Here is an 18612-nt window from a genome sequence, read left to right as displayed (position 1 = left end):
GCGGGGTGAGAGGGCAGAGGTGCCCGAGGCGGAAGCGGCGCTCAGTCTCCGTCGGGCCGGGAGCGCGGCGGGGCCCGCGGTGCCGGGCCCATGAGCGTGTCGCTGGTCGTGATCCGCCTGGAGCTGGCCGAGCTCTCCCCGCTGCCCGCCGGCTTCGCCTATAGCGCGGCCGGTGAGTCGGTGTCCCGGGGCCGGTAGCCCCTCGGCGGGGCGGGTGCCGGTGGGGGCCGGCGCCGCTCTCCCGCTGTCCCCGCCTCAACGCTTATCTCCTCCTACGCAGCTCCGGAGATGGCCGCGGAGAGCAGCGGGGCGGTCCCGGCCTGCTTGGAGGGGAAGGGTCCCGGCGAGAGGGCGGCCATCCTGCACCAGCACCTGGGCCGCAGGGAGATGACCGACATCATCATCGAGACCATCCAGCCGCGGGCAGGTACCGGACCGGGGGGGAAGTTTGGAGGCAGGAAGGCCGGTGTGCCGACACTTGTTGCCATCGGAGGAGATGGGAAGGAGGGGGGGGTCGGATGGATGGCGCCGGGCTCCTTTTGGTGGTGCCCAGCGACGGGAAGGGGGGCGGATGGGCACGAAGTGGAGCCGGGGGAGTGCCAGGCAGACTTTGAGAGCGGCAGAGCTCGAACTGCCCAAGGAGGTGGCAGAGTGTCCTCTGGAGGTACTCAAAACCTACTTGGGTGTTTTCCCGTGCAGTCTGCAGTAGGGCCTTTGCTTTAAGGGGAGCTCGAGAGGTCCCTTCCAACGCCTGAGGTTCTGTCGTGCTGTGGAAGCTGTCCTGGTTGCACTGTTGATAGCAGCGCATGTTGGGTCTCCTCTGGCACAGCAGAGCTCTGAGTTTGCGGAGTGTTTTGTCAGGCTGTGCTTAGAGAACTGCAGACATCCCCATGTGTGGTCAGTAATCAAAGCTTTTGTTCGGAAAGATGAAGCAAAAGCTGCTGTGGAAGGAAGAAAATCTTCTGAGGCTGTGGCTGAGGACAAGAATAAACAGGACGATCAAAACAAAGAGCGTGAGGCTGCTCCGGACTCGCCTTCAAAACAGCTCCCTGACCAGATTTCCTTCTTCAGCGGGAATCCATCAGTTGAAATCGTTCATGGCATTATGCATCTGTACAAAACAAAGTAAGAATGCTTGACTAATTGTAGCTGTAGTGGGAACGGCGCTCATGAGTAACGAGGTCATCCGGAAGGGTGAGGCGGTCACCCTGGGGCTGTGGCTCCTGAGCTGGCTGTGCAGGGACAAACAGGAAGGGTGGCTTACACACACAGTGCCATCAGCCTCGGGGGAGAGCTGGGGCTTGGGCTGGGGTCTTCTGGATGTGGGCAGTGCTTCTACAGGCAGTGTGCATGCCAAGGAGCTGTAAGAACAGGAGGTGAATGTGGGTTCCTAACTGAGGGATCTCAGAGTTAAACTGTTATCTCCAGGATTTTGGCTGCACGCCTGAAGAGCTTCTCTGGAGTGGGAGCTTTCATCCTGTATTTCAGGGATTACAGTTCCACACTCTTCCCTTCTAATTGCGTGAGAAATTCCATTTCAGGTCCTTCTGAGAGCTACCAGACACAAAAAGGAACATTTGAAATAGTAGCAAACGTTGTTCATTTGTTAAAGGAATAGTTGTGAGCATCTGTGACTTGCCAAGTTCAGCTGTTTTTTAGAGAACAGATGACAAAATACTCCTGACAAAGCCATTGTTGATTGAAGCTGCCCATTTTAGTACTTTTCTGAGGAGTAATAGTTCCATGTGGGTATTTTAGGCTCCTATCTCATCCTTTTCCTTCTTAGCATTTACAAATGTTCAAAAGAGGGTTTGGGTTGGCAACAAAGTTATCCTAGCAACTGCAGCTGTTGGAAGTGTGGTGTACCCAGCTTTGTCCTCTGTTGAGTAACCTGGTGCTGTGTAACTGCTGTCTTACAGTAAGATGACCTCTCTAAAAGAAGACGTGAGGCGCAGTGCCATGCTGTGTATCCTCACAGTCCCTGCCACGATGACCAGTCACGACCTGATGAAGTTTGTGGCTTCCTTCTATGAAGTAATTGAGCACATGAAAATCATCCGAGACTCCACTCCCAACCAGTACATGGTGCTGATAAAGTTTAGCTCCCAGGTAAGAGCTGGAAGCCCTTTGTCCTAGAGGGGACTGCAGTGCCTTATAGCTGCTGTGTAGGAGGGCAGTCCTTTCTTGTTGCCCAGCACTTTCCTGGGGCTACTGACTGAGGTTTATCCCACACCTTGTCCTGCAGACAAGCGTGTGTCATGTTCTGTGTCCCCTATTTCTTGTTGGTAGGATATTTAAAACTATTAAGCACATGGAGACAAACCACCTCTGCAACCTCAGAGCATGTTTGCAGACAGAGTGGTGTCGTGCTTTGCTGAGCAGAAAGAATGCAGCCAGTGGCACTTTATATTTTAATACTCTTTTCTGAGGAGTGAGGTGATGGTTTAACTGCTGCCAGTACAGTGTGGAAAAGGAAGCCTGCCCCAAAATGCCTGGGGGATGAATGGATCACTGGGTAACACGGGGTGCTGCTTATAGGTATTCCCCCACTACGACCTACGTTGAATCTCCCCTGTACCTTCCTTTATGGGGCTTTGAGAGAAGTTGTGGTCAGCTCTTTCCCTAGCTGTGAGTGCTGCATAAGGCATTTTCCATGCCTGTTGTGTAGATGCAGTATTTGAATGCAATCTGTTCTATATTATATGCAATCTGTTCTAACTATCTGCAGCAGTTGCAGAGATGTGTTTTGCATACTGCTGTATAAAATGTAATGGGCGCACACCTAGTGCTGAGCAGCCTTGCATCAAAACCATAAAGCTGTAGTCAGTTCACCCTTAAATTGCAGTCACTTCAGAAACTTCCTGAAGCCCTGTTCCCCAGTGACCCCTAATGGCTGTCTCTATATGCAGCAAAGGCAAATCTCATGTGCCTTTGTGCACCTGGCTCGAGTGATTAGGAGTAGGGGAATGTGGTGCTCAGCTCGTTCTTCTCAGTGTGGTGTGATCCTGTGCCAGGTGAAAGGGAGGTTGCTGAGTGAAAGTGGGTGACCTATCTGATAGATTTGATTTTGGTGCTGCCTCTTTGCTGGTGACTCTCGCAGATTCAGAGCACGTCTGAACTGTTCCTGGTGCAATGGATCCTTTCCCACAGTTAAAGTGGTCTTTTCTTTGACACAAGTATCAGTGTCCTGCAATGTGACCCTCTGAAGAAGAAACCAAATTTGCTTTGCAAATATGCTGCAATTGCTGACAAGAAGCAAAACAGATGCTGAAGGGAAATTCGTTACTCCTGCTGAATACTCAGATATCGGAGTAACCATCACTGCTGTCAGTTTTGCTTCTCATCTTCAAGGGGTAGCACTAAACCCAGTGCCAAGATGCGATGCCTGCTGGCAGGAGCTGGCTCTCTGAAATTCCTCCTCTGTTATTATGGGACCTGGTGGAGAGGAGAAGCAGGGGTACAGCAGATGTCTCCTCCCTGTCTTTGTCAGCTGCGGGCTGTTTCTTTCAATATCCTTCCCTTGTTTTGTGCACAGGCTGATGCAGATAGCTTTTACATGGCGTGCAACGGTCGGCAGTTCAACTCCATAGAGGAGGATGTTTGTCAGCTAGTGTATGTGGAAAGGGCTGAAGTCTTCAAATCGGAAGATGTAAGTTTTTATTTTGTTCTCCTTTCTTCTGGACTGTATCAGCTTCTAACAGGATTACCTCTTCTGAGCAGAACACTGCAAGAAGTGTTTAACTGTATCAATTTGAAACCCGTTTCCTGTTCCAGCATTGTTTCTACATGGAAGGGTTTGTTTGGTGATATTTATAGGCTTCAAGCCTCATTGTTGCAGCATCTCTGACCTCAACCTGCCAGTTGCAGTGATCCAGAAAGTGTTGTGGGGCTGTGGCAGCTGCAGCCACCTCACCCTGAGCTGTGGTGGGGCTGTGCTCTGTGGAAGGCTGTGGATTGCTTTTTATCTTGGTAAATTTGTAACCACTGCACAGACTCGCAGGATTACTGTGTGGTGTTTCTGTACCTTAGTGCTGGTGGTAACGAGGGAGAAGTCTGACTTTCTATGCAGGCGCTTAATTTATGGTGATTGGAGGGTGCTGAGCAATTTGTCTCTGCTTGTTCTTTTGAAGGGGGCCAGCCTGCCAGTGATGGATCTGACAGAGCTCCCAAAGTGCACGGTGTGCCTGGAGAGGATGGACGAGTCCGTGAACGGGATTCTTACCACTCTGTGTAACCACAGCTTTCATAGCCAGTGTCTGCAGCGGTGGGAGGACACCACGTAAGAGGCTTTTCTTTATTTACACATCAAAAACTCTGTTCTGAGCGTGGTGGCTCTGTGCTGACAGGACCGGTTTTGCTCATCACGGTGTGGTGGGAAGAATTACTGCAAATCTTCATACTCTTTCCTTCCTATTAAGAGACTGGCTAGGAGATTTCTCCCTGCAAAAAGGAATTGAACAGTGTTTCCCATGGGCCTCACTGCTAAGACAACAGGGCAGCTGCACAGTAATGCAAATCATTTCCCAGGATTGTAGGCTAAAAGGACAGCAACAAACAGTGTTGCATGCACACAGAGTCCTGTTCCACAGTTTTGTGTATCACACTTGGTTGTTAGTTGCCTTGGCGTAGCTGTGGCTGTGCTGTAGGTAGGTGTGCACAGCTGGCTGAAGTCCTTTTGGTAATGCTTTCCTTTTTGTGCTGCTGTGAACCCTTTCCATCCTTCGCATCCCTGTAGATGGGATTTCAGCACGTCTGAGCTCCTGACTGGCACCTGGGTGCTGCTATCAGTTGTACAAAGCTTACATTTCTCTGGATGCTGTTTGCTGCTCTACTGTGCATCAGGCAGTCGTAGCTACAGCAGCAGAGGGCTGCTGGTCTTTGCTGTGTTTTCTTCTGCCAATGGTGCCTGATCCTGTGATAGAGAGAGAGGAAAACTTTAGCCCTGAGCAAAATAACAGAACTTCAGGGGGATTAATCAGATTTGTAGCTGTTTGGGTTTATTGGCTGTTTACCCTGTAAATGGAAACCAGTTTAAATTTGAAGCAACGGAGCTTAGCCAATGTAGGAGCAAAATCCAAAATAGCACTTAGATATCTGATATACAATTTAAGTAGAAGTTATGGTCCCAGCCTAGGAAAATGTTAGAAGGAAATCCTGGTCCACTTTGCTTAGGTGCCGTGAAGGCTGTAAGTCCCTGAATTTGTATGGAAGGCTTACTGCAATCCAGTTATCTCCTCCCTTGAATATTTCTGTAGCATTTCCAGTGGTTAATGAAAAATACACAGAGTCCTGGCAACAGGATCCAGAGTCTGAGTTACTGCTCCCTGGTCAGGCAGTAGAAACTCAGCAAAGGCTCTTTCTGGTGTTTAGTATTGTCTCTTGCAGCACAGTGGTATTGTTTCAAAAGAAATTATAGGGTGCTCGTTATAGATTCTTTCAATTAGTGTTGTGGGGTGTTCCTCCCAGAAGGACTAAGCCTGCATCCATTGGGTTGGGGTGAAATTGAAGCACGAGTGTTCACCTCCTTAGGAGTGTTTCAGTACTAAGCAATGTTGTAGAGTGTAAGCACCTCTGTCTGTGGTTACCTTATCCGTTATCTGCAGCTGCTGCATAAAGCTGCAGATAATGGAGAATATCCAGGAAATAGTGACAGCAGGAAGTTGAGTTTCTTTCTTGCTATGATTGAACAGCCTTCACTTAATGAGAAGGCTGTGGAAGAATCCTGCTTGGGCTTGGATGTTGCTTTGTGCATACCACTTCATAGAGCGCTGACCCTATTCTTGCCTTTCCTGCTGTCCTTGAAGATGAAGGTGCTTGTTATGTTCAGGGCTCTCAACTGAAAATGTTGTCAACTGGCAGTAGTCTGGGGGAGCAGTGTTTACACAAAGTGCTCCTTGCAGTGTTTATGGCTGAGGCAGAGAGGTGTTTTTTGAACTCAGCTGTGACTCTTCTGCTTACTGGCAGAAGCTGAGGTCACCGCCAGCCCTGCTGACGCTTCTGCTTGCAGATGTTCTCTACACCTGGACAAAGCAAAACCAGATAAAACTGAGGCTACAAAATGGCGCTGGAAGATCTGTTATTTGTTCTTCTGTCACTACTGGCTGAACAACTGTAGCCTTATGGGGAGTGGAGGCAAGTTCAGGAGGGGTACATGGGAGCTGTAAGATACGTGCACACAAGGAGCATCCCACAGCATAAGGCATTCACTTTGAGCACTTTGGCTCTGTTTTTAATTACCCTGATATTAAGATTGGAGCTCCGTGTGTCTAATCTGAATGCTTATTGCCCTCTAGGTGTCCTGTCTGCAGATACTGCCAAACGCCGGAGCCAGTGGAAGAGAATAAATGTTTTGAGTGTGGAGTTCAAGAAGTAAGTAGGTGGGTGGATGGTGAGTGAGATCTAGACTAGATCTGACTGCATAGCTGCTCTGGTTGCTTTTGAGGTTAATCTTGTGGCTGCTCTCAGGTTGTTCTTACCAGTCAGTGGTGTATCTGCTTTCCTTTTGAGTTGGAATTGGTTCTGGGAAGGGATGTTACCTGCCAGGTTTCCTGCCCTGACAAATACTTCCAGTTCTTAGAAAGCATTAGTGCATCAGCTGATCAGTGCGTGTGATAGCAGGAGGCTGAAGTAACACGATGCTGCCTTCTGGTCTGCGCTCTTTGGCACATGCTTTGGTGCTCCTGTCAAGTTGCCATGTTCATTTATCAAAGCCCTTCTTCCATCTATGCTTGTGGTAGTCTGTCAAGGTGCCTGGCATCTGCAGGCTCATAACTGGCAAGGATGAGCAAGTGCCTCCTCTTTAGTATTCCAGCTGAGCAAAGCTTCCCAAGGAAGGGGTGAATGCAGCTCACTCTGTAAGGAAGCGACTGGATATGAGCAGCAATTAGAGCCCATTGGTGTCAGATGGTGTTTTCCCAAGCACAGATACTGCTGCTTGACACTCTTGCACGGACAGAGCTTTCTCTTTCTTTCGACAGAACCTCTGGATCTGTTTGATATGTGGGCACATAGGCTGTGGCCGGTATGTGAGTCGCCATGCCTACAAGCACTTTGAGGAGACCCAGCACACCTATGCAATGCAGTTGACCAACCACAGAGTCTGGGATTATGCTGGAGGTGAGCACTCTGTCTTCCCCACCTTCTTTGTAGAACAGCTTTTTGGGATCCTGTAGTAAAGAGCATTTGTGATGGCTTGCTTGCAGTTTGTATCTATACCAAAACCTTATCTCTTGAGAACATCCATCTCCTCCCTAATAATAGTTTTTGTATAGTTTCTGCATCATATGAGAGGTTCCATGATGAATTGGAGTGGTCCTGTATCCTATGGGGAATGTGTTTGTTACTCCCCTTCCATCAATTTGCCCTGAGGTATGAGAGCAGCCTGTTGTAATAAATATCCCGTAAGGTGCCTATGCAAAGTCTGTTAAATAACAAATACATCTGTTGTTGGCTTTCTGCCTTGCTAATATGCTGTTGCAGCAGTCTGCATAGTTAATTGTGCTGCATAAAGTATTTCCACTGCTGTCAACCTGGGTGTTCTTAAGCAAAAACTCCCTTTGGTTGAATTTTCTCTCTTCAGATAACTACGTCCACCGACTGGTTGCAAGTAAAACTGATGGGAAGATAGTTCAGTATGAGTGCGAGGGAGATATGTGTCAGGAAGAGAAAATTGATGCCTTACAATTAGAGGTAAATATTTTGGGTTGTTGAACTCCGCTTTGTGCTGCTTGTGGAAATGTTTCAAATCAGATATGACTACAAGAAAGTGACATCAGCTTATGCAGCAGACTTGCTCCCTGCGTGTAGGCAATCATCTTCAGGCAGAAACAAGATATCTTTACTACTTTTTTTTTTAAATCTCCTCTTGGCTCTGCAGAGCCAATGCAGCTGAGAGTAAGCTGGCTGCAGTTTCCTCCTGTGTTCACCAGTAGACTCATGATTAGCTGGTTATGCTGCTACAAACACAGAGGTCATTTGAAAGAGAAATGGGTCCGTATGTCCTGATGCACTTGGCAGAGCCTTCCTAAAGGACCTGAGACTTGACTTAAAAGCCTGGGATGGGCATGGAACTGTAATTTTGAGTAATTTTACTTGTGAACTGAGCAAGGATGTAGGAATCCGTAGCTGTGTGCTTCCTTTGGCTATTGAAGAAAGCTGACAAGCTTGTCTGACACCAGCCTCGTTCTGCTCCCTTCCCTTCAACAGTGATTTTTTTTGTGCCTGTTGGCCACCTTCTCCCACACTAACTAGAAGGGTAAAAGAAAGCCTCACACAAGTTTTCCCTCACCAGTGATCTATTTTAAAGGAAGAGAAACTCAAATTACTGTTCTAGGGAGCAGATATACTGCAGCATGACTTCAGCCGCATTAGACACAAGGATATCTGTAGAAAAGAAGCCCGTAGAGACCAGACTGTGTAATCCTATTGCTCAAATAAATATTTGTTTACTTGTTCCATGAATTTTTTGGTGTAATGTTTGGATGTGAAAACAGCTATTTTTAACCCTTTTTGCCAAGAGGTCAGTGCTCAAAGCATGTAAAAGATCTCTCTGTCTGGCTTATGAGATCTAAATGTTTGCAGAAAGAATGAATTTGGCAGCGTGTTTTGGCTCTCTGATATTACTTGGTGTATTCAGGGCTTTTTGCACATGTTTAATTCCATAGCGAATTCCTAATGTGCTGCTGCTTAGCATGACGGTAAGAAATGATCATGTTTTCCAATCTTTTCATAATTCATTTGCAGAACCAGGAGTGAAAAGGTGGGATGTAAGGCATGTATCCAAGTTCAAAAGCCAGTGTAACATTGGAATGGGCTGTACTTACTGGAGAACAGTAACTGTGAAGGGCTATTTGCAGCTAGGGATGCTTTGTCAAAGGCTTTCTTAGAGTGAAGCTGGATGTGTTCATTTATTCTCCTTCTTTGGGCTTTGAGGTATGAATGGGGAAGTCCCATTTGGGAGCCCTTGGAGTCTTAAACTCTCTTGACAGAGATTGACACCTCTTTTTTTTTTCCTGTGGAGTGTAAGATTTGAAGTCTTATTGTTAATAGAATGAAAAAAATCTGTTTCTGTAAAAAGTGTATGGCACAGTGGTGGAACTTTGACTCCGTCCTTGCCATTGTGCTCTAAAGGCTTTACTTGATTTCAGAAAACTGAGAGATTTGATTCTGAAATCCAATTGGTGCAACATATGTGCAAACTGCAGATCCAGCAGATATGTTCAGACTGCCCTCTATACTTAATTTCATTTGATTACATTGATTTTCATATTGGAGCCCTCTGGGCTTCTTAATCAGCATAGCTACCCTTATGGAAAAGCTCACTGTTCTGTGTGTATCTTCTGTGTTTACAGTACTCATATTTGCTAACAAGCCAGCTGGAATCGCAGAGAATCTATTGGGAAAACAAGATTGTCCGAATAGAAAAGGATACAGCTGAAGAGGTGAGCTCTGCTCTCTCTGAGCATGCGTGGAATGCTGCTGGCACGGGGCCCTGGACACTGTTTAATGGGAGACAGAGCTGCTCGCTCTCACACAGCCCGAGTGCTGCGTGACGTGACCTCGCGTAGCCTGTTTCACTACCAGCTGAGAAAATTGGCTCCGAGACGTATTCCTTATCTGGATGCTCAGATCTAGCAATTTGCTGCTCAGTGGTGCAGAAGCAGGTAGATTGGCACTTAGGTTTAAGGTTGATTTAAATGTGCTGCTCGGGAAACTGCAGCAGTGCTGAAAACGAGTCTGTGCTGCTGCAGGATCCCTGCTTGCTGATGCCATCACTCACGCTGGCGCGTTTCTCTGGGGAAGGTTAGTGTTAGCAGAGACAGTATGACTTTAATTTGCTCGGCTGTCTTTCTACTCCAAATGCATATTGATTTGCCCTTTCTCTGTGATCCCCCTGCCTCTCCTCATCACCCATTGGGAAAAGTTCACAGTCTCCTCCTATAAAGCATTCTGTAGGCAGGACTGCTTCAAAATGTCATGAGCAAAAATCCAGAGAGAATATTTTAATGCTTTTCACTCTACGTAGATCCTTCCAACTAGGTTTAAAGTGAGTTGGGATTTAGGGCCGAGTCCTTATTTGAACTTTCTGCATAACTTCTAATTAACCGTGTAGCATCTGCAGTTAAACGGCATCCTAAATGCATAAATTATGACCACTGAAATAGTGATCATTGACCTTGGTCTGAAGAGCAGTCTCAGAAATCTGATGGATTTCTCGAGAAAAGGAAAAGCTATAGGAAAAATTGTCTTGTGCGTGACCAGGAAACATGATCCACAAAGCAGCTGTGAGGTGAAACGTCTATATTATACATACTGAATGTGGTTTCGTGTCTAAAGATCCTTGCAGTTCTATTCGTGGCACTCACGGCATGCAGGTCTTGTCTGGATCAGTGCCACAATGCAGTGTATTCCATTATCACTGCTCATGCTACTTCCCCAAATTAACCATCAGCTGCATAAACATTCGGTGATTAAGACCGGAAGGCTTAAAACCTGTTCTGCATTGACTGTGGCATCAGTGAAGACGGCGTGTGTGCTGACACTGACATTTATCCAGATTGATCCTCCAGGAAAGCATTTTTCCTTCAAATCCCCATCTCCAGTACATGCAAACGGGCTTTTGACATTAATAGAGGGGAAGCGTGTATTTCCGACTCTAAGTCTCCTTTAAGCCTTATCTTAGGAGTTTAGATGTGTTCTGTGTGGTGCCCGGAGAGTGGGAGTGTGCTTCTCTTCAGCAGCAGCGATCTCTAGTTTTGAAGTAGGGAAGAGGAAACGAACGTATGTGTGTTTCTATTTGCGTTGTGTATGAGCAGGGTATTCGTGTCAGTAGGTCACTGTCTTACGGCAGCACGCTGCTGAGTCAGTGCTGAGTAAAGGAACACGTTTGTTTTCAGACTTTGCCCATACTTATTTGAGGTTTCGTTTAACATGAGCGAGAGCTCGGTGTTGTAAAGCTCTCAGATGGAAACTGAAGTTTACTGACAAAGAGCCGCTGAGAGAGTGGATAAATAAATGCCTCATTAAGAAGATGAGAATCTGATATTGCTTCTTTCTCCTCTTGTTGCATTTTGAATGGGGGTCCCTGGCGCAGGTTTGCAGATGGAGTTGCTGTTCTGTATGAGCAGCTCCCACGGCAACGTGGCTCCTTGTTGGGGTACTGCAAAGCGTAACGCAGAGGGTCTTAAACAAAATCAAACTTTCTGGTCTCCAAACTTCTGCTTACCTGGATACGATAATTGGTCAAAGTCTAGAAAGCACACCAGAAAAATGAATGTCATAATGAAAGCGCACAGGACTTTGATCTGTTTGAAATGCCTGTGTGTTTGTTTTTACAGATTAACAACATGAAGACCAAATTTAAAGAGACCATTGAGAAGTGTGACAGTCTGGAACAGAGGCTGAATGACTTGCTCAAAGAAAAGCAGTCTGTCGAAAGGAAGTGGGTACCGCTGCCAGGTTTAGTTCCATGCAGCCATTAACGCTCTGCTTGCTGACATCTAAAAAGAAAGTCTTGCTATTCCTGGGTGACTTTGAGCTATTTAAGCTGCTATACTGAGAATGATGCTTTTTTTTTTTATGAAAAGCTGTAATTTCTGTAGGTGTTCACACATTGGAAGTGCCCATTGAGTGGAACGCAGCTTTGGGGCCCGTGGCTCTTTTAACACGGTCTGCATATTTAGCATTCAGCAATCCTTCCTCTGCCCGCTCAGAAGCAGATGCCAGTCTGTTCTGCAATTGGCGGATACGTCCAGAGAGAAGAAAGGCAGCCCCGCAGAGGCGACTCGCCCAGCACAGAGAAAAATGTAGATGTTAGGAAGTGCCAGTTAAAGGGTGTCAGTTAAAGGGTATGAGGATCAGTGTGTTCCAGCTCCCTAGGTGTGGGGCTGTGTGGTCTGTTCTTCCCAGCCCACCAGGGCCCAAGCTGAGGTCTGAGTGGTCTTGGGGCTGGAGATAGCTGGGGAGGAAATTTCCTTAAAGATTGGAAATAAAAGGGCTGCAGTAATGTTTGCTGTAGGTGTAATAGACTGTTTTCCTGACTTGTGCTCTTCTTTGTAAGGTGTTCTCAGCTGAATAACAAAGTGGCTAAGCTTTCCAACGAGCTGAAGGAGGAGCAAGAACTGAATAAGTGTTTGCGAGCAAATCAAGCCTTGCTTCAGAACAAGCTAAAGGAAGAGGAGAGAGTGTTAAAAGAAACCTGTGAGCAGAAGGACCTGCAAATCTCAGAGATCCAGGAGCAATTGCGAGATGTCATGTTCTACCTAGAGACACAACAGAAAATCAATCACCTCCCAGCTGAGACCCGGCAAGAGATTCAGGAAGGACAGATCAACATTGCAGTGGCTTCTTCTGCCAGCTCCTCTACAGGGGGCACGGGCAAGCCTTCTTCCAGGAGAGGCCGTGGCAAGAGGGGTAAATGAAGATTGGAACGCTGCTCCCATGTTGAATCTGGCTGTGCTCGTGGTAGGCCAGGCCCACCCCTCAGACTCCAGCTGGGAATGCCTAGTTCAGTAAAGCTCAGCTAGAAATTGTCTTCAGAGCTTCTCATAAAACTGGCTGCCGGTCACTGGAGGTGTCTGTGGTATTTAAAAGCATTTCACTGCACTGTTTAGCTATTTTTAGGCAGACCTTAATGACCATTTTGCCTTCCTACCTTTTTAAAGCCACTCCTGTCATGCATTTGACTTTCTTCTTGGGGAGTTTTCTGGGGTCGGTGGGTGTGCACATGTTGAACATTGCATTTCTAAGGGGATACTGTGGAGTAGGCTATGCACAGTGTATGAGGCTTCTTGAGTTCTTTTCCCATTTCTGGATTGAAAGTATCCTCAATTTTTTTATTTAAGAAACAGTGTAAATTAGATTACATCTTTTTGTGTATGCAGTCCAAGCACTGTACAACAGTGCAGGGGTAGAACTGTGTGGGAGGTGTGGAGAATAAACCATCTTGGTGGTGTTAGACGCTAAATGAGTCTTCCAGGATTGTGATCTAGGATATTAAACACTTGAGAGGTCTTTACCACCATCCATTCCTTTGTTTTAGAGATGGCCTTTGAAAGGACAGTGCTTGCTGCCTTTGAGGCAGAAAGCATAGATGGCCTTTTATTCTAGGAGATGTTTAACATGGTAACTCCCTAGGCATTTCTACAAATTAAATGGAGCCATCTTTGTGAAGATGGATGCATGTTGTGTGTTAATGGCTGCCGGAGTGCTATGATCCTCCTGGACTGGGTGTGTGCGCATTCCCTCTTAGCATCAATACGATTACATTGGCATAAGTTCTACTGCTGTCCCTCAGAGTGAGGTGTGAATGACCAACTTAGCATTATTGAAACCTCACTTCCTACCTGCCTGCACCCAGCCTTAGTGCTGCCCACCTGCCCTGTGAGCAGACCCTCACTGCTAGATGAGCTTTGTATCCAGTGATCGCTCAGCGCTGCCTCTTCTGCTCTGGAGTGTTGCTCTGTCCAAAATTTTGGCTGGCAAACTTTCGTTATTTGCACAAAAAGCCAACCCCCTAAGGGAAATCTGTGGACAAATTTGTTCTGTTTTTTATTTTTTTTCTCTTTTTAAATTCCACTTAGAATATATACCAGACTGGGCACTGGAGTGGGGGCAGTTTTTACCATGATTGGAGACGTGACTGTCCTGGTTGCTGTGTTGTGCTCAGCAGTCTGAGCGTTTCAGCACTAATCCTTTGTTAAAAGCAGCTGAGGGAGTCATGCCGTTGTCCTTTCAGACCATAGTATGATCTCTTTTCGTTGTTAGAACTGCAGGAACAGCCTTGATCTTAGTCTGTAACACTGAAAATCAAGATCTGACTTGCTAGCTCCAAACTGGAACAAAGAAGAAAGACACCTAGTCCTAGAAGTTGTTCTTCTTGGCCAGGCAGAAAGAACGAGTTAGAATAAATAGAATGGCTCTCAGAAGGTGAGTCTTTATAATCTGCTTCCTGACTTTATTGACTGGAAGTGTTAAGCTTCCTCACTTTGAAATACACAGCGCTTGTTAGTGCACTCATTGCATCCACTGCTTTGGTTTGAAGATCTGCCCCAGCCATCTGGAACTTTGACCTTTTCTAACTTTGTAGCATGAATGTACACTAACTCTTTTCTAGTGTGGATTGTACAACCAGGCCTCTGCCTTCTGTAAATTATTCTAAGGACTTAGATATGTACAACACAGCTTGCTCTCCTACAAAAACTATTTTATTTAAGATATATTTTTACACCACCTCAAGATCCTCCAACCTTTTGCTGAAAGCTTGCCTTGTGTAGGACACTAAGATGCTGTACTGTATCTTGGAATTCATTTTCAAAAAATGTGATTGAAAATTAAAGGAGCGTGCAGTATGTTTGTTTGTGTGTTAGCTGGAAGTGGAGGGATGAGATGGCAGGGAGTGACAAAATGTGTGGCTGTTCTTTTGAAGCCTTCTACTTGAAGGCAAAGCTTTCCAAACAAGCTTCTTGTCACGTTTGAGCTGCATAGAAGCTTCTATCAGCTCAGCTGAACCTAACAGGTAAGGCAGCGTTGTTACCTCCAGCTTGGCAGTGGGTGGCTTGTGCAGGGAAAGCAAAGGTTGTTGAATACTTCTGTGTTACATTAATGCATCTCCTGTCCTCAAGGAGTCCACTCTCCTAAAATCTTGCCCGATGTGGGGCCCTGCATTGGGACTGTGTCCTGGCTGTGGGGCAGAAGCAGCACTGATGTGAGGCATGCAGGGCTGTGGTGAGAGGAGGAGACTGCTCTGTGCCCTCAGCCATTGCCTGGACACCCAAGTGCCAGGAGGCAGCATTGCCTCTCGCACCTCTCGAGCCCACTGTAGAGTTTTGGCATCTGCAGCTCCAACATCTGGTCAGAGTTGGAGCTGATGACTCAGTAGCACCACAGTCAAAGGGTGCTGCAGCACAAAGCTTCCCCCAAGCACTGAGCAGCTGAGATTGGCCATGCTCCTGCTATGATTAAGAGCCTGAAAATAGATTTTATGTATGTATTTCTAAAACCATGAAGGAAAACTCTCTACCACTGAACAGCAAAGGGGTTATACCATCTCCTCTGCTGCTTTTGGAGAGGAGTGAGAGCCAGAAGTTGCACAAAGCTTGGCAGAGCCCTCGATTGGAGGATGCTGAAATGATTCACTCCAGCAGCTGTTCCTGAGCAAGCAGGGGGGTGACAAGTCAGCATGCTTCTCGGTGTCCCTTTGTGGTGCAGGGCCAAAGTGAGCTACAGGCTGAAATGTTTTGTGTTTCCTATGTAGCACATGGCATGGTGGCTTTGGGACATTTGGACTGACATAGCAAAGAAGGAGCAACGATGTGCTGGGAAAGGCAGTGCCCACTGCTCTCCCTGCTGGTGGATCTTCATAAGTGCTTTTGGGGAGTCATGCTGCAGAGCCCATCCTGGTGCAGCCCAGCTGGATGTGGGTGATGGGGTTTGGGGACATGGGCCTGACTGCCCACACTTTGCTGTGCACAGCTCCAGGGACTCGTTGATTCTCCAGCAGGCTCATTTGCACTTTGGGAAGAACACAACTCTTAACACCAATTAATCCCCTCAGTGATGCTGGCTCTGCTCTTTCAGGAGCTGAGGTCCTGGGTAAGGGGACATCTCTATGGTTTGTGCCCTAGGAAAACCCCATGCAGGGGCACTTGCAGAGCAGATGTGTGTCTGTCTGTTTGTCCACTAGAGCACGACAGACATGCAGTACTACTGGTGTCCCTTCAAGGGGGAGCAGCACCACTCTCCAGTCCCTTTATCTTTCCATCAGAACTGAAATCCCTTAGGGCCCTGTGGAAAATTCCTGCCTTGATCTGCACTAACCAACATGTTCATTCTCGTCTGAGCTGAGCGAGTAACAGTGATCTCTCCTATGCTTTTTTCCCCCTCCTTTTATGTAAGTGGACATTTTGGTCTAATAAGAGTGTTTTAAAGGCAAACCCCTCCAAAACAGGCCCTGTGCTGGAGCACTTAGAGGGAGTTTTGCAGCAGGGGAGCAGTACTCTTGTCTCCTCCAGGCTGAAGTTCTGCATGCAGGAAGTTATCCTAGGGCGTGAGGCAGCTTTGCACACTGCTGTGCTTCAGCCTGTGACACCAACTGCATCACAGTGATCACAAGGATCAGAAAATCCAGCAAACAAAACCATATAGATCCAGATCCCTCTGGGTAGCAGAGAGCATTGCTGCTCGTGCTGCTCTGTGCTTAGTGACAACTCCAGCAGCACATGGGAGCCTCCAAGGGGCCACACTGCAGCAGCCACACAGTGACTGCTTTGCAGGAAGTCCTTCTTGCTATTTGCTTTCCTTTAAAGCCTAAGTGACAGCCCTGCACCTAACCCTTCCTACTCCTGTACCACCCTTGAGCAAACATATTTATAGCAGCAAGCAGTGTTTATAGCTTTGCCCTGTCTTGACCTGGAAGTAATTGATTAATTGTGTTAGGCAACAAACCTTGAGATGCTCACGTGTTTTCCTTCCACCTTCTTGCAGAGAACTGGGGGCTCATGCTGGTTGGAAGCATCAGACACCTGGGAGAAAACAATGTGTGCTTCTCTGCCAGGAAATCAGTCCCAGTTGAACCCATTTCAGGGCCAGCAGTTCCTATAAGGCTCCTGGAGGATTGGCTGGATGGCTGGAGCAGGGCTGGTGCTGGCCCTGAGGTAGGTGGAGGCTCTGTGCAGGGCTCTCCATGGGCAGCTGGAGGGTACACGAAGCACAGAACCCCTCTGTCTGCCCTGGACTGAGCAGGCAGCCTGCCTGCCTTTGTGCTGTTCCTGCGCAGAGGTTATGACTTCACTGGTTTGCTTTCCTATTTTCAGTGCCCCTCTGCACTGTTGATGGCCTTGGAGGACAGTGTCAGTGTGCGACATACTCTGTTTTTCTGGGTGCAAAGATGGTGATGCCACTGACAGCAGTCTACGTGCCTCTGCTTCCCTTTCAACTCTGCCTACGCATGATTTACTGTTGTCCGTTGATGTGTGGCTGTTGGGTGGAGAAATGCCCCATAGTGCAGAGGGGTTGAGCACGTAAGACAAACCCACCTCACTATTCCTCTCTGGGGGAGACCCCTGTCCAGCTGTGGGTGTGGCTCCAAAGCAACTCAGGGTTGTTTCTGAGCTCTGTAAACCCAAAACCACGCTAAATCTGTTCAGCATGTAAAACGCGATCAGATCTCTGCAGACAGGAAGCAAAGAGGGTTTTTCCCATGCAGTTCTCCTTTCCAGCTTTCAAGTATGCTCCAGCCTTATAGAAGTGAAGAAAAAATCCCAGCTGCATCCTGCCTGTGCCCGGGGACCTGAGAGCAGCCCTGGGGGCTTCTGGCCTCCCCCCCTTAGCACTGCATTCCTGCAGCCTCAGTGCAGAGAGCAGTTCCAACGCAGGGAGCAGTGCAGCGCTGGTCCCAAGGCAGGGGTAGTGAGGACTGAGGCGCTGCACTGGTGCTGAGGTTTGCAAGCAGCTGGGCGGCAATGCAGGCAGTGGCGCTTCCCTCTGCAGTATTCGGAGTCATGCTGCAGGAGCGGCTAAGAGGATTAGGGATCTCTGATGGTGTTTGCAGCTGTGCTAGCTGTAAGCGAGAGGAGGAATCCAAATGCTTCATCTTGGGAAGCGAAGCTCTCAGTCTGGAAGGGAATTCTCCCATGGGACTTTGCAGCTGGAGATGTTCTCAGATGCTGCTATTTCACAGAGCAACGTGTGAGTGCAGTTCCTGCAGGGCCACGGCACAAATAGTGCTCCTGCGGAACGCTCACTGTGAGCCAGCCCGGATGTGGGGCTCTGAGCCACGGTAACATCTCCAAAATGTCAGCTCCCACGCAGGTCTGTGTATCCCAAGCATCCAGCCCCAACGAGGAACGTGTTAGAAGCTGTGCCAGGTTAACCCCAGACACGAGAAGGAGACCCACCCTGGGAGTCAGGACGAGGATCTCCTTAATGATTCTGCTGCCATTACCCACATCGTCTTAGTAATGCAGTGCTTCAGCAAAGGGAACTGATTTCCTGCATTCCTACACGGAGTTGAGCTCTGGGGTCAGATTCCCATGCATTCAGTGCTGTGACCATCCCAATAACAACACCTGAGGAGCCCCCTGCAGAAGTGCTGTGATGTGATGTTTCAGCAGGATGCAACCCTTGGGTGGGCCGGGGGAGGGCATGGAATCCACGGAGCTGTTTTCCAACCTTAAACAAAAACATGGCCTTAGAACCAAGGAAGGAGACGTTGCTGTTGGACATGTATGTGCCTGCTGGAAACACGCAGTCCTGGGGCCAGGGATGACCATGCAGAGGGGTGGGAGTGCTGAGTCCACGTGTGGAGCTTCTGACTTTGCTTCCAGCTGAGGCTGCGGCTGCCGAGCTCATCCTGAAGACAAAATCACCGTGAGCCTTGCGTTGAGCGTGTCAGTGGAGAGGAAAACATCCAAGTCTCCAATGTGTCTGATGGTTTTAGTGGGGAGGCTGAGAGATAGGGAGAAAATGACAGGGGTAACAAATTGAGGCCTTTCCAGGTACAGTTGTGTGCAAATCATCTGCCAAAAATGCAAAACGAGATCATAATCCTAAATTTGTCCTTTAAGCGTACCTGTGCCTGCTCTGTAGTGGTTTCCTCCTAGTCACTGGGGATTA

General features: G+C 47.8%; 1 protein-coding gene across 1 annotated transcript; it reads left to right on the top strand.

The window, feature by feature from the left end:
• The first annotated feature begins 2 nt into the window (after positions 1–2).
• BRAP (BRCA1 associated protein) lies at positions 3–14348 on the top strand. Its single transcript, NM_001396390.1, has 12 exons — positions 3–172; positions 281–427; positions 927–1125; positions 1920–2109; positions 3536–3649; positions 4131–4279; positions 6294–6369; positions 6978–7116; positions 7580–7689; positions 9351–9440; positions 11337–11440; positions 12059–14348. The coding sequence occupies exons 1-12, from the start codon at positions 91–93 to the stop codon at positions 12417–12419; spliced, it is 1761 nt and encodes a 586-aa protein (NP_001383319.1). The 5' UTR covers positions 3–90; the 3' UTR covers positions 12420–14348.
• Positions 14349–18612: the final 4264 nt, after the last annotated feature.

This window comes from Gallus gallus, chromosome 15 (genome assembly GCF_016699485.2).
Source record: "Gallus gallus isolate bGalGal1 chromosome 15, bGalGal1.mat.broiler.GRCg7b, whole genome shotgun sequence".
In the NCBI taxonomy this organism is placed as follows: domain Eukaryota; kingdom Metazoa; phylum Chordata; class Aves; order Galliformes; family Phasianidae; genus Gallus; species Gallus gallus.
The sequence above is the reverse complement of the archived record's forward strand: the minus strand, read 5'-3'. Positions and strand labels throughout refer to the sequence as shown.

Excerpts from the sequence above, each read along its gene's own strand:
- BRAP (NM_001396390.1), top strand. The coding sequence starts at position 91 with ATGAGCGTGTCGCTGGTCGTGATCCGCCTGGAGCTGGCCGAGCTCTCC. Across the intron at positions 1,126-1,919 it reads ATGCATCTGTACAAAACAAA|TAAGATGACCTCTCTAAAAG; the intron begins GTAAGAATGCTT and ends GCTGTCTTACAG. Across the intron at positions 9,441-11,336 it reads AAAAGGATACAGCTGAAGAG|ATTAACAACATGAAGACCAA; the intron begins GTGAGCTCTGCT and ends TTGTTTTTACAG.